The following is a 13,720-nucleotide window of genomic DNA, read 5'->3' as shown; positions in this document are numbered from 1 at the left end:
CTCCCTGCCTGGAAAGAGGGTTGGACTAAATGATCTTTAAGGTCCCTTCCAACCCAAACCCTTCTGTGCTTCTACCATTCTCTCACACCAGGGCTCCACTGAGCCTTCACTCACTCTCTGCAATGTGTGCACTTCGAGGGATGAAGTTCAATCACTTCAAAAGCCCCACAGATTCAACCTACAGCAGGTTTGTGGTGCGGCCAGGAAACCATACAAGTGTTCAAAAACAGCAGCACCCAGCTTTTCCCCACCTCAAACCCGTGCAGGGCTTTGTGCCTCCACAACAGCTCAGTGTCTGTGTGCAGTCATTAGCTGTGCTGATGCACACGATAAATACACTTTTCTTCCTGCCTGTGTTGCAATGAGGGCCCTGCTGGAGCTGCCTGGGCATGCCTGGACTCCCGTGGTAGCAGCCAAAGAGGGGGAAAATCTGTGCCTGGATACAGCAAAACCTGTCTGTGGGGCTGTGGAGAGCCCAACACAACACACACGGCGTGTTTGCAGAGGACACAGAGGAGCACAGCTGACACAGCACTGCTCTTTGCACCTTTATTGTTTTTAACCAGCCAAACGTTGCCTGACACTCACTTCTCCAGGGATACATTCCCCAAGTGGATGTTTCTAAAATGCCTCGTCCTCCATTACCCAGCCTCGCACAAATGAGCTCATTAAGGCAGAAGAGGATAAAAACACCATCACCATGTCCCAGCAGCAGCACAGCCTGGGGATGAGCTGGAGGGATGGCACTGAACACAGGGGATTGGCAGCACGTAGCAGCCAGAGCCCTGTGAGCCGTGTCTCCCCTCTAGCATCCGTCCCACAGTTGCTTCCAGTATTTGCGTGGCTTTTAGGGACAAAGGCGTGCCTGTGACTCCAACAGGCCTCAGCAGATTCCAGTCTAGTCCCCAAATGTGCTGCAAAACCATCCTGTGTAGCCCCTTTGCTGCCCATCAGCAAAGCTCCAGTTTTTGCAGTATTTTCCTTCATCTGTGCTCCCTGGGCTGTAACCACATCACAGCAGGGGTGTCCTTTTGTGTGCAGAGCATGACCTGTCAGTGCCCAGCTGGGGTCCAGCGAGGTCCCAAACCTTCCCTGCACAGCACGGGCTCTGCTGCTGCAAAACTGATTTTGAAAGGATTTAATTCTATTTAAAACTCTACCCTGCCTCCATCACATGAAACGCTGAGGAGAGAACTCAAATCAGACAGACGAGAGGAGAAAAGTAATCGGAAACTATGCAAGCCAGCCACTTTCACTCCCCAATTATTAGCTTTAACCCTATTACTGTTTAAATAACAACCCTAGTGACATTTTCTAGAATGAAGTGACATTTCTGAAGGCAGAAAAACACAGCCCAAGCCTGGAAAAACTCCTGGGGCCGACAGGATTGAAATCTGAACAGCGACTGGGACACAAAACAATCGTGCCCAGCTGAGTGTGGTCAGTGTGCCCGGGAAGGAGCTGGGTTGTTTGCTCAGAGGAAAATCCACTGCAGGCCAGTCCTTGAGAGTAGTTTTGCTTCATAAATCCCCCTGGCTTTCTCTTCCAAGACAGACCTCAGGCACTGCTCACATCTCTCACCACCAGCAACTGCAGGACAAGCTGAGAGCCAGCCCTGACCCGGGCTGGCTTTTTGATTAAGCAGTGTGTGCTTGCAGGGCTTCCGCTGTCTGATCCTCACTGCAGCCATGGAAATGAGCATTCCCTGGGCAATGTTTGCTGTTGCTGCCGTGGTCAGAGCGGGTTCCTGCTCCAAGGGAAGCTTTGCCCCTCCTGCCATGCCACTGCTGGAGGCTGGGATGGATCCAGTACTGCACGTTCTGACTGTAAATGCTGGGAGCTGTGTGGGCTGCACAGCCCAGTGTGTGTCTGCAGAAAGCTTTTCCTTCCTCAGGTATCTGCTTGAAAGTGTTTAATAAAACCCCAGAGTTTTTTTGCCCAGGACACAGCAAGTCTGTCAGGCTCAGCCACGCAGCAGTTTGTTCCACGTGGGCTCACCAGGCTGTGCACATTTAATCAGCATCCTCAGACGCCATCACGGGGGCTCTCCCCAGCTCATCCTTCCTGATTTAATTGCCAGGATTGCAGCTGCCTCGTGGGAATAGCACTGCATGCATGCAGTGAGGTGCAGACTGTCCTGATCTCCTGTGCTCACTCTGTGCTTCATCACAGATGGTCTTTCCTTTCCCCCTTCATCCTCCTCACTATGTGCTCAGACCTAAAAAATCATTGGTGTCACACAGCCCGAGCACAGCACCCACTGAACCCCACCTTGGCACGGCTGGAGCTGTTTGTGGGGTGGGAAGCTGAGGATGGGGTAGTATCCAGCATGGCACGCTTGCACTCCAGGATGTGCTTTGACGCAGGAGCTGCCCCAGGAAAGGGAGAAGAGAGGCAGGGGATGGACCCCGGTTAACCCCTCCCATCCCCTTCCTCGCTCCTCCCCTTCCCAGGGCTGGACGAGGCGCCTCGCAGGGTCCGTTCAGGCTTCTCGAAATCGCTTTTTCCTACTGCATCACGAAACCCACACATCCACCCACCCATCCATCACAGCTGTCTTTGTGGCCAGTGTCACCCCCGGTCCTGGCAGCTTGTGAACATCCCCCTTCCACATCCACCCACCCAAAAACAGATCGAGAAGATGCTCCAAACCCAACAGACCACATGAGCGAGGAATCTGTGACTGGAGACACCAGCCTGGCAGTGAACTCACGGAGCAGAGCACACACAGCCTGTAGTTCGTGCTTTTTTTGTGGAAAAGCCAAGTTTTGCTCAGAGTTTTCTTGTGCCAAAGCAGGAGTGGGTCAGCAGGGGAGTGGTGAAGCATCAGAGCCTGGAATAGGGAAGGAACATACACACAGAGGAGATTAATTATATCAACTACAAAAATAGTTGCTATTTTAAGGTTAATGCTTGAGTGATCTGACTCAGTCAGAAAAAGAGCCAAAGGAATTATTGGCATCAGTGCTGGCTGCTCCCCCAGACAAGCCATGGTCACCGCTGGCACAGAGAGCCACCAAAATAGCTGCTTTTCCAGAGGGCTTGAACAAAAAAATGCCATTAGAGTGAGTTCAACATCCTGGTGCAACAACCACAAGCACAGGAATGCATCGGCTCTTGCTGGGGACACCCTCGGCTTCCCAGGCATCACCCGCATCTCAGATTACAACCATTTCACATACGGATGATCTCAAGGCTGTGAGCAGCGTTCTACGGGACTCCACAGCTCCCAGCTCACCAACCAGGGTGTTCCTGAAGCTGCTTTCTGCTTGACAAGATGCGAGTGAGCCGCTCTTGCTTCGCCCCTGGTATCACTGCAGGTCACAGCAAGCACCCAGAGCTGGCATTTACCAACTGCTTTGATAGCTGAGCTACATATGACTAAATAAGAAAGCCTTCAAAAATCAAGACTTATAACCCAAAACACTCCAAGACTCGGACTACAGCAGCTCTAATGGCTATCACTGCCATAAATTAATTTCTATGGCACAGCACTTTAATGCCAATACATCACACGGCTGCAGAGAAACGCGACAGACACAAAACACTCCAGGTTTTTGGGAAAGTGGCAGCAGGAATGGTGCCCTGCAGGCTCTTTCCCCAGGAAATGGAAGTGTAGATATTGAAATGATGGCCAAATGCAGGGGAAGGTCTGGAAATCAAACTGTGCCAGGGCTGCACGTACAGCTGTCGCTCGAGACTGACACGCAGCCGGCACGCTCAGCGTTACAATTTGCTACGCTATTAATTTCTCTGTTAAATTCTAGTTTATTTTTTAAAGCCTGTATTTTCTTTACAGCCTCTGGGGCTGTAATTGTTATGCTAATGTAGGAACCCGGCAAGGGTGGCTGTGGTGAACTCATCAGCTGTTCGTTCTCCCGTTGCCTGCAGTTTGCAGCCCTGGGCTGAGACAAAGCCAAGCAGGAGGAGGTTTTGTGGATCTTCCTTCGATCTTCCTTCGTGGCACACCACAAATCCCGGCTGGCAAGTGGGATTTGTCACCCTTGTTCTGCTCCTGCCATCCTCATCCTGCAGAGCTCAGCCCAGCTACCTTGAGCTTGATTCCAGACAGACTGAAAATTAAAAAAAGGCTCCTTGTAAGGACAACCGAGGAGTGCTGTGCACTTTGTCTGGGGGAGATAAGATCACAGTCACAGAGGCAGCAGTAGCATTTTGCAGCAAAGACTCCACTGGCACCCTCAGGGCTGGAAAAGGGGTTGGAGGAGCTGTTCTCCACATTGCTCTCCACCCACTGCAGGTGACTTGAGCACTGCTCACCAGCTCTGCTGCCAAGCTTCAGCAGGGGGCTTTAATAACAAACCCCACATCTGTGACACAAGCGTCCTTAAATCTGAAAGAGGTTTGGAGCAGAACAGAGCTTTTAGAAAATATACATATTTATAAGAACCTTCAAAATAAAGGGAAGTCACGTGGCTTCCAGCTCTTCTGTGATCCTGCCCAGATGTTTGCTCTGAAGGCAGCTCCGTGTCTGTTCCACTCCGAGCTCTGAGCCTGCAGAGGGCACAGGGAATGATGTGGTGGTGGGCTTCACACCAACAAACCAGACAGAAATCAGCCTCTTGATTACTCATGACTCCTACATTGGCTCATCAGCCCCTCGGTGCCTGGGGTCTGTCTGCTGGGGTAGCTGGTGCTGACCTGGCTCTGGTTTTAACACAAGACACAAGTCTCTTGAGAAGCTTTGTAAGCAAACTGTGCAGTCAGCAGTAATGTCTGCCCACCCAAATCCTACCCTGCAATCGTTAAAACCAAACCAAACCAAACAAAACCACAACAATCCTCAAAACATTCAAACATACAAAAAAATCAACCTGATCGACCTGTACCTATTCTTCAAATTTTGTTGCTGTTTAAGAGTTTGAATTGTTGTCTCCCATAAGGCTGCTCTGATTCATGGAAACACTCAGGCATTGTGTACTTGATAAATCCCAGCAGATATTTCCACTCAGATTTTGCAGCAACAGTTAAAACCCTGACTGCCTCAGAATACAGATTAGGGCACACACCAACCAGCTTCATTTCAACGTGTTCCTCCTATGGAGCAGCCAGGCTCACTCAAGGCATCTGTGAGGTTTAACAGTAAAACTAAAACGACCCCCCCAAACCAGGAATTACGCACGCAATATATTTCCCACTGAGATAAGCAAATGGAAATTGGCTGAGCCAGGCATTTCATCCAGCTCACAGCTGACAAGGGGTCATTCCCTGCAGCGTATTTAGCAATGATTTGTCCAGCCTAGTGTTGATTATCTAAAACAACACAGAACTGCCTCCATTTCTCCAGGGAGATTGTTTGCAGCCAAACTCATTGGCAAAAGGCTTCTCCTAACATCTTGTTTTCGTCCACAGCTCAGCCCTCAGCCACACTAATTCCAAACCCATTTCTGTGGGTTACCCCCATGCAGCCATTTTGTACTAAGCTACATCTTCTTGGCTTTCTTTAATCATCACTTAGTCAGGCTTACAGCTTTAATTCTTGTAATCTTGTGCCATTGCCCAATTCCTTCTTCTCAGTCACTGCAGCTGTTCTTTGTAGCCCCTCCAATTTGGCTACTGCCTCCTGGTAAGAGATCTAGCCCAACATGAACAAGTTTGGCTTCTCCCAGGAGAGGCAGATCCATACCTTCACAGCTGTGCTGGGTGGAGGATTCCTTCCAGCTTCACAGAGCTCCTGCAGAACAAAGATCTGAGCAGTTCAGGGAAGAAGCAGCTGGAGCACTGACAGGGACTCTTCCACACCTGCAGGTAAGCAGTGGGGGCAATCTCAGGGAGAAGCTGGCAATGGCATATTGGGGGATATTGTGACACCTTACCCAAATGACTCAGGGCTGAAGGCATATAGATCATCTGCACCCCAGAGCAATGTCCTCAGGGACTAAAACCCCCAAATCTATTACTACACTTAGAGGTAACCCATGTTTTAACTGCTCATCTCATCAAGGATGCTCTTGCCAAGCTCAGCACAATCAGCCCAAGAGGGAGCAGTTAAAGGAATTTCACACTGCCTCTTCCATTTCAGTCCTCACCTATTCCACCTGCCACCCTGTAACAACCTCACCTCACATGCCTGTTTATTTTTATTTTTTTTTTCAGGAATACAAGAGCCATCTCAGGTACTGTGTCTCAGCCTCCCCACAGAAAATATCCCACACGGGAGAGGAGCCACTACAAAGCAGTGTCACCCCCAATTACCATTTTCCATGGATGAGAGGGGAGAAAAGGAATGGATGATATGCACTTTTTACTACTTAAGACAGAAGAAAGCCTTTGTCTCCTTACCAAGGGCCCCAACATCAGGATCAGCTGTGCCAATAACAAGCTGTGTTATTACCTCTGCTGTACAAAGCAATTTGGTTTTTATTGACCACTCACTATACAGGGCACTACAACACTCTCCCCTCATTAGAGCCTGTCAGTCAGAAAGCAAAGCAAGACAAAAGCAGATTTAAGGAGAAGGCAGCTCTTTGCAGTCATGAAGATAACCTTGTTCGAGCAAAAGCATTGGCAGCAGGCAGCCAGGACTGCAATGAGTAGCTGCAAATGATCAGACAGCTGGGAATGTCAGACACTGGAAGAAAAACCTTAGTGCAGGTAGAACAATTTACCTCCCCTGGGCAGGAAAACACCTACAAAATTACATCCAAACACAGAACACTGAGGAAAGTTTTGTTAGCTGTGGTTTTGTTTCTTCTGCTCCCTGTGTAAGTCTGCCAGATGACCTCTGCTTGCAATAGACTTCAAATACTGGGAGCTCTTCTTTGTGTCTCCTTGGAGAAAATGGTCAGGAATCAATTTTTCCACTGATAATTTCATTCAGTCTCCTTCTCAAGTGAATGTTCCCACAATTCAGTCCCACCTTACCCACTCCACCCATAACATTTCACTTTCCCTTGGGGGATGAGTCTCAGCTGCTGTCAGGGAATGCCAAGGGGGAATGTGAATGTCTTAAGGCCAAATGCACAACAGACAGAAAATGCAGAGGATGTTCAGTTTGGAGAAACCTGGATTAAAGAGATTTAGGCCACTCCAGTGCAACAACCAGCGACCACCTGCATCAGGAAAGTTTGTGCTTACCTACAGTGAGGTATTAGGAAATCCAAATTCCAAGTGCTTTTTATAATTTAGCTCCCTGGTAAAACACTCACCCAGAGGCTTGAGGCAGTGCAGAAGTGGCTGCTTGGGAGGTGCAGGTTAGAGAAGAGAGGCTATTTCTGGCATTACCCCTCGGTGGAAGGATGAGAACCACAGGCTGAACTGGAAGAAACATCTTGAAGACTGGAATTTTGTGCTGAAGGACAGATGCTTTTGAGGGATGGGGGATTATCAGGAAGAACACTTGACAGGAACGCTGTGCCCTCCTCATCCCTGCCAACCCAACCAGTCTGCAGAATTGAAATGTAAGGTTAGATCTCAACACCTCAGGAAGAACACAACTACAGATGTCCCAAATCACCATCAGTCTAACTTAAAACAGATCAAGGACTTGCCCCTCTGAGATAGTGTGGCCAGATCCACCAGAGATATTAGTTTAAAAGTAACCTTGTATCCTTAATTTGTATCTGGACGCCAAGGTTCAGAGCATCAGCTCCATCTGCCCTCACCTGGCAGCTGACAGCAGAGAACACACAGACCTCAGGGCTGGGGAGCAGCAACAAGCCCAGATGCTCCTGAATTCCTGCCTGCCCCAGACTGCAGGAGACACAGGGCTGGGAGAAACATTTTTGTTCAAGACTCAGTCCACAAACACTGCCTAAGTTCAGCTTGCAAAAGTAAAAGAGCAGCTGGGCACACACAAGCACAGCTCCAGCACCTGGAGCTCAAGAAAAGGCACCTCAGTGAACCTCACTGGGTCACTGACAGGAAAACTTTTCCCTTCAACACAAGTTTTCCACACAAGTTTTGTGATTTGGCCCTGAATCCACGATGCAGATGCTGATGGCTGGAAACAGAAGTTGAGCAGAGGGAAATGCAGACTTTGGGAACAATGGGTCAGCTTGGCTGCTGGCAGTTCAGAAGGAGAAAATGAGATGCATTAAAAACTTCTTTCTGGTCAATCTTTATTTTACACATTTGCATCACAGCAGGGAAACCAAGTTACACAGACTGTCCTGACTTGTCTCTACCTTGCTTCTCTTCAAATACTGTTTGCTGTTCTTTTAATAAAGTTTAAAAAAATACTGAAAAAAATCCATTTTTACATCTGAACAGGAACTGAGGAATAGGATATTTACAGGTCACCAAAACCCCAGGAACTGGACCTTGCTGTACACAGAAAAGTCTTTTTTAGTTCTTCTGGAGGTCATTTACTGAATGAATTCAAAGCTACATTGTACAAGACGCCCTATGGCTGCTTAATGACACAAGAGGATCTAGAATTAATTATTAATAGTTCCTAAAGGGCAAGGGAAGCTATTTAGACCCATACTCTGTTTTAACAGAGCAGGTACCAGCTCCACTGGCTGCAGGATGAAGTACTTCTGATGATGTGGAGGTCGGACTCTACTTTAGTACACAGAGAGCAGAACACTGAGTGAAATCCCACAGGGAAATATTTATTTAGAATTGTCCTTTCTAGAGGATTGCTGCAGTCAAAAATAAATGGGTTCTTGAGCCAGTCAGCCTAAAAGGAGTGACTCTTTTCTCAGCCACTTTCTTCCTACACCACTCAACACCTGAGTATTGATGTTTTCCTACATCCTGTTCCAGCCACTTGGGAGCACAGATCACGTGCAGTTCTCACTGGATCATGGCTATATCCAGGCAAGACACTACAAAGGGAAAATGCACAGCTTCCCAGTATTGCTAAGGAAAAGTGATTAACCAGCCCAAAAGTATTGTATCCAGCAGCTACAAAAAAGAAGCCAAATTAATTCAATTTAAAACAACGTTTTACAGCATATCAGCCCCAGGGAACACAAAGAAACATCGGTCAAGTGTCTCTGGGCAGCACCACCTCAGCTTTCATGAAATATTGAGGCTACTGGCACTACACACAAGGTCACAGCTTCAGTGTGAGTCCCACTATGTTCAAACCTCACTGCACCTCCCACTCCTGCACACCACAGCTCCTCACTTTGTACACAGGTGAAAAATGGGGATGTGCTCTATGAGTGAAGCAGAGATCATAACACTGGAGCTATAAAACATCTTCTTTAAAGTGACAGCAATCTGTTAGCTAGCATGACAGGTCAAATTGAAGGAGACAAACCAAGTAGGCTAAAGGAAGAAATATTTCCTTCCCTCTCCTTAATAGCTAAAGAACTCCAGTTCTCAGAGCTCAATAGAGCCTACAATACCCAGTATTTGCTTCAAATTGGGCAGTTTTCAAACAAACAACAAAATCCCCTCCCTTCTCATCAATTTGATTGTCAGTGGCTCAACTGCTTTTCTCTAAGAGGAACACACAGTAAGGAAAAAAGACTTAACACTAAAAATCTTCTACAGGACTTGCACCAGATGTGCACACTGGAGTGATCAGGACATGGCCTTTGATGGCCAGAAGGAATGCTACAGTGCTCAAGGACACATGGTGGATGCACACTCGAGCCAGAGAGTCCACTCAGCTCAGAAAAAATACATCTTCCACACTATGAGCTCCAGACAAAATGCTGCAATGCAGCAAATTTTTACAACATGCTCTCCCAGGGCATGCCAGCATGGAAATCCAGGAACAGGGCACTGAGCTGGAGGGAAACACTGAACAATGCACTGCACACATCACAACAGACAACATGAAAGAGCATCTTAATAGGACAGCATGTGGCTTCTTCAACTCCAACTGCTCCACTCCAGCAGGCAGCAGCTCTGTTCCACATGACCCCATTATGTCTTGCTTTCTTTTAGTATGTCTCTTGATGAACCATCAAGGAAAACATTTTCCAGCCCGAAGAATGCAAGAGGCTGGCAGTGGCACTGCAAGGAGGAGGCTTCCTCTGGAAGACAGCCTGCTGAGCAGCCACGGCAGGAAGGAGGAGAGCAGCAGTGCCATGTGCATGTCAGCGTCCCCAGGGATTTACTGGGGCATAACCTGCACTGCAAGTGAAGACTGAACCAATCTCATTTTTGTCTGCAGAGGGGACTGAGTGCTCGGCTGCAGCAGCACATGGGAAAGCTTTCAAACCATTTATTCCCATTGCAGCAGAGCTGCTGTTCCAGGATTCCTGTCACTCTGCTGCTGGAGATGGCTCCAGCTCCTCACTTCAGTAAAAGCAGCGACAGGGAATCAAAGCTACACATTCCTAAACGATCTGCAACCCACAACAGCTCCTCTCTTCCCTCCCTGTGAGAGGCAGAGCTTCCTAGCAGATAAGCAGCCATCAGCACGTGAAAGGCAAGCACTGATTATCCTGCCTGGGGAGCTCTGAGCTGCTGCCCTGCACTGGCCCCGGAGCCCTGCAATGCCAGTCATGCAGCTGGGGGTTTGCCTGGGAAGGAGGGCAGGGAGCAGTCCTGTCTTTGATGCTTTGCAGGGCAGCACTTGCTGTGCTGCAGAGAAGCACAACTGCAGCCATGCCCTTCACTCTCCAACTTCCCAGCTGCCATCCCACCCATCAGGGCAGACTTTCTGTCCTGATCCAAGGAATTGCACCTGAGAAAACTCATTGTGGAAATGGCCACAATAAGAATCTTTTAGGTTTTGACTTGTCCATGACTGATTTTCCCTCCTAATGCTCAGGTCTGACCATTTCCTGCTGCTTGGCATCCTGTGCAAAACACCAGCAGAAGCTGGTTGTGGAGCTGACTGCTGAAGCTCAGGGCTGAACTTGGAAAAAGCTCTTGTAAAAAAATGGACTTCCAGAATACTGCTGTGGCATTTCATGCCACGACAAAAAGAAATGACCCATTTTTCTGGCCTTTGACTGGTGAGCCAGAGACTTGGCACAAAAACCTACACCATATGCAACTTTAGCAAAAAAAAGAGCATATTGAAAAAAAAAAAGAAACCTGAGACTAAGGTAACAACACTTGCCAAATTGTCAGCTCCCCTGATGCTGAGGTATGGAACAGGCAGCTGTTTGGAAGCAGCTCAGCATTCCCTGGGATCACAGCACAGCCCTCGTGGTTCTGGGTGAAACACCACACCTCTGACAATTTCACATCTCGTTCACAAAAGGATTAACAGGCTCTAGAATGGCATTGTCCAGATGCACTTTGTTCCTGACAGCACATCCTTATCCCTTACATACCTCAGTGCCAACACTTCAAGTCTTCAGTTCAGTTCAGGGTTCTCTGAACAAACTTTACAGCCTGTTTGAGCAGCCCTTTGGATGCAGGGAGTGACAAGGGACAGAGGAACTGCAGAGGATGAGTTTTCCAGGTATTGCATTTAAATGTAAGAGCTGGGACTGCCTGTGTTTGTTTATGGTCCAATTTCTCACACTTCAGGCTAAGCATGTAGATTTCTTCCTCCAGAAGGCCTGAAGGCCCATAGGTGACCAAACAGCCCTTCCTTGGTACAGGATCTCTTCTCACTAAAACTCTCACTGCAAGGTAATGACAGCAAAGTAGAACCATCACTGCTGTGATTACTGTGAAGTTATAGCTGGAGGAAAACAGAAGAGGATTCTGCAGCCAGAGACAAATGCTCTTCTTCTTGTGCTTTATCTGAAGAGAAAGCAGTTCCAGGTATCAAAGCAGGCAGATTTGTTTCTACCACCTCCATGGTGCACAGAACCAACACCTGGGAAAAGAAGTGGCAATGGGGGAAAGGGATGCTGCTCCTCAAACAGCAAGGCTTGCTACAGACAGCTCACCAAGAGCTCCACAATCCCTGCTCAGGAGTGAGGAAGTGGTTCAGGATTCTGGAGGAAATCCTCCTTCTCAGCTTGAAGAATAACATTAACTTTAGGCTAACAGTCCTCTCATCAGGTGTGCCCAGAAATGTAGTCCCTCCAAAGAACCAATTCCTGAATGAGTCTGTAAGCAATGCTGGCACATCCAGAGCTCTGCTGATGCCTCTCCTGACACCTGGCAGAAGCTCTTGGCTCCACAGCACCACATGGCAACGTCTCTGCATGAACATTAAGGCTTCAGTGGGTCAGTGACTTATAGCTGATTTATTTTTGTTAAAGCTAATCCTCACTCCACCAGTGAGCCACTTCCATCCTCCCCTAAATGAGCACTTTTTCACTATTACAGCTCTGGACACTAACTGCCCTACTGACAACCCCAGAGACTACAGAGAAAATACATCTGGTATTTTGGAATGTGTGTGTAAAGACTCTACTGCAAGTCTGCAGCTAACAGTCAAGGATTCCATATTCCCCTGCATCAAGGTTCTGGTCATAATCTTCTCCTCTCCTGACCAAAAAAAAAAAAAAAAAAAATTAGGACTGGGAGTTACAGTTGCCTGGTTTTGGTGGCAATACTACTTTGACCAGTTCAGCTCACCTCAAACAGCAGTGTTATTAATCCTACACAGCCAGAGAGGTACAAGTAGCCATCCAGAGAGGCCCAGTAACTCAGGGTAACTGTGAACCAGAGATTTATGCTGCAGTAAAATGGCTAGACAGATTTCCACTGGAGAGTCTGGTACTGTTTATACTGTGCCAGAAAGGAGTGACTTTTGAAATACCTTGAAAATATTTTATGAAGCTCTGGGTCACAGCTTGAAAGTAAACATTTAGGCAGACCCCTAAAAAGCAAGCATCAGTCTTATACCTCTTGTGTACTTCTTGTCAGGTGGGGGTGAGTCAAGAGCAACTCCATGGACAGTGGAAAATGTACATAAATACTTATTGCACTAAGGGCTTAGTGCTTTAATGGAGAACAGTCACTCATTTCCTGTATAGCAACACATCTGAAAACCTGACACATTCAGGTGGACACCTGCAGGGATAAGACAAGAAGATACTTATCACCTTTCACACTTGCATGAGCAGTGGCAGAAGTCATCTGATCCAATACCCTTCAGTCTCTCAAATAACTGCAGCTGTTCCCATCCATTTGTTTTGCAATGTTCCATCCAAGCCAAAAGGAGAGTTTATAAAAAGAAAAAAAAATACTTACATGTCTTTATCTTCTTTTCCCACCTTCTGACAGGCTTTGCAAGTCCCAGCATTCATGTTACAAAGCAAGTGTGTGTGTGTGTGTGTGCATATATATGAGCATTATATAAAATATATTCTTTACATACACACTGAAGATCCCTCTTCACATTAGTATTACACATTCTGAGGAACACAACAATTCAGAATAAAGAACCGATCCAGAAAGGGGGAAAAAAAGCTACCCAAAATCCCTAGGAAAGCTTCAGGCTCCTTGCAGGTACCAGGAGATCCCATTTTCTTATGATCAAAAGAATAGTTATATTTCTGCACTGCTTTGCTCTCCCTAGACACACCCCACTCTGCAGTTTCAGTGGTGGGGAGTGCAAGTTGCTCCCTTTCCACTGAGAGTAATATTAATAAATTAAAAAAGTTTCTCTGAAAGTGCTGCCTTAGTCCAGTCCATCATGCTGTGCTCTCCCATTCGCCCTGAGGCTCTGCTGAACCATTCACCACTTTCTTGACTTTCTTCATGCCCTCCATTACTCCTGAAGTTGTCACCCTAGAAGAGAAGGGAGAAGCATCAGACATCAGACCTTGAACTGTAAAATCCATTTCAGCAACAGCTCACACCCATCAAACAACACTTCTCACATCTCTTTACCCACACTGAGCAGTTCTCATGTTTGATCTTTTGTACTGCCCTGACACAG

The 13,720-nt window shown here is 47.4% G+C and overlaps 1 protein-coding gene across 7 annotated transcripts in view; it reads right to left on the bottom strand.

Moving 5' to 3' along the window:
- Positions 1 to 535: 535 nt before the first annotated feature.
- Positions 536 to 13,720, bottom strand: part of GPR107 (G protein-coupled receptor 107) — a 45,382-nt gene continuing 32,197 nt past the window's right edge. For 2 of the 7 annotated variants that reach the window (XM_071454005.1, XM_071454006.1), the window contains exon 18: positions 8,062 to 13,569. In XM_071454005.1, the coding sequence (XP_071310106.1) occupies positions 13,473 to 13,569 (97 nt within the window). In that variant the 3' untranslated portion in view covers positions 8,062 to 13,472. Of the gene's footprint in view, positions 13,570 to 13,720 lie in introns of all 7 variants that reach the window. The other 5 variants (XM_071454004.1, XM_071454000.1, XM_071454001.1 and 2 more) reach the window with 5 other exon arrangements.

Source organism: Agelaius tricolor, unplaced genomic scaffold (assembly GCF_023055355.1).
Source record: "Agelaius tricolor isolate 1412-34295 unplaced genomic scaffold, bAgeTri1.0.p SCAF_38, whole genome shotgun sequence".
Taxonomy (NCBI): Eukaryota; Metazoa; Chordata; class Aves; order Passeriformes; family Icteridae; genus Agelaius; species Agelaius tricolor.
The sequence above is the reverse complement of the archived record's forward strand: the minus strand, read 5'-3'. Positions and strand labels throughout refer to the sequence as shown.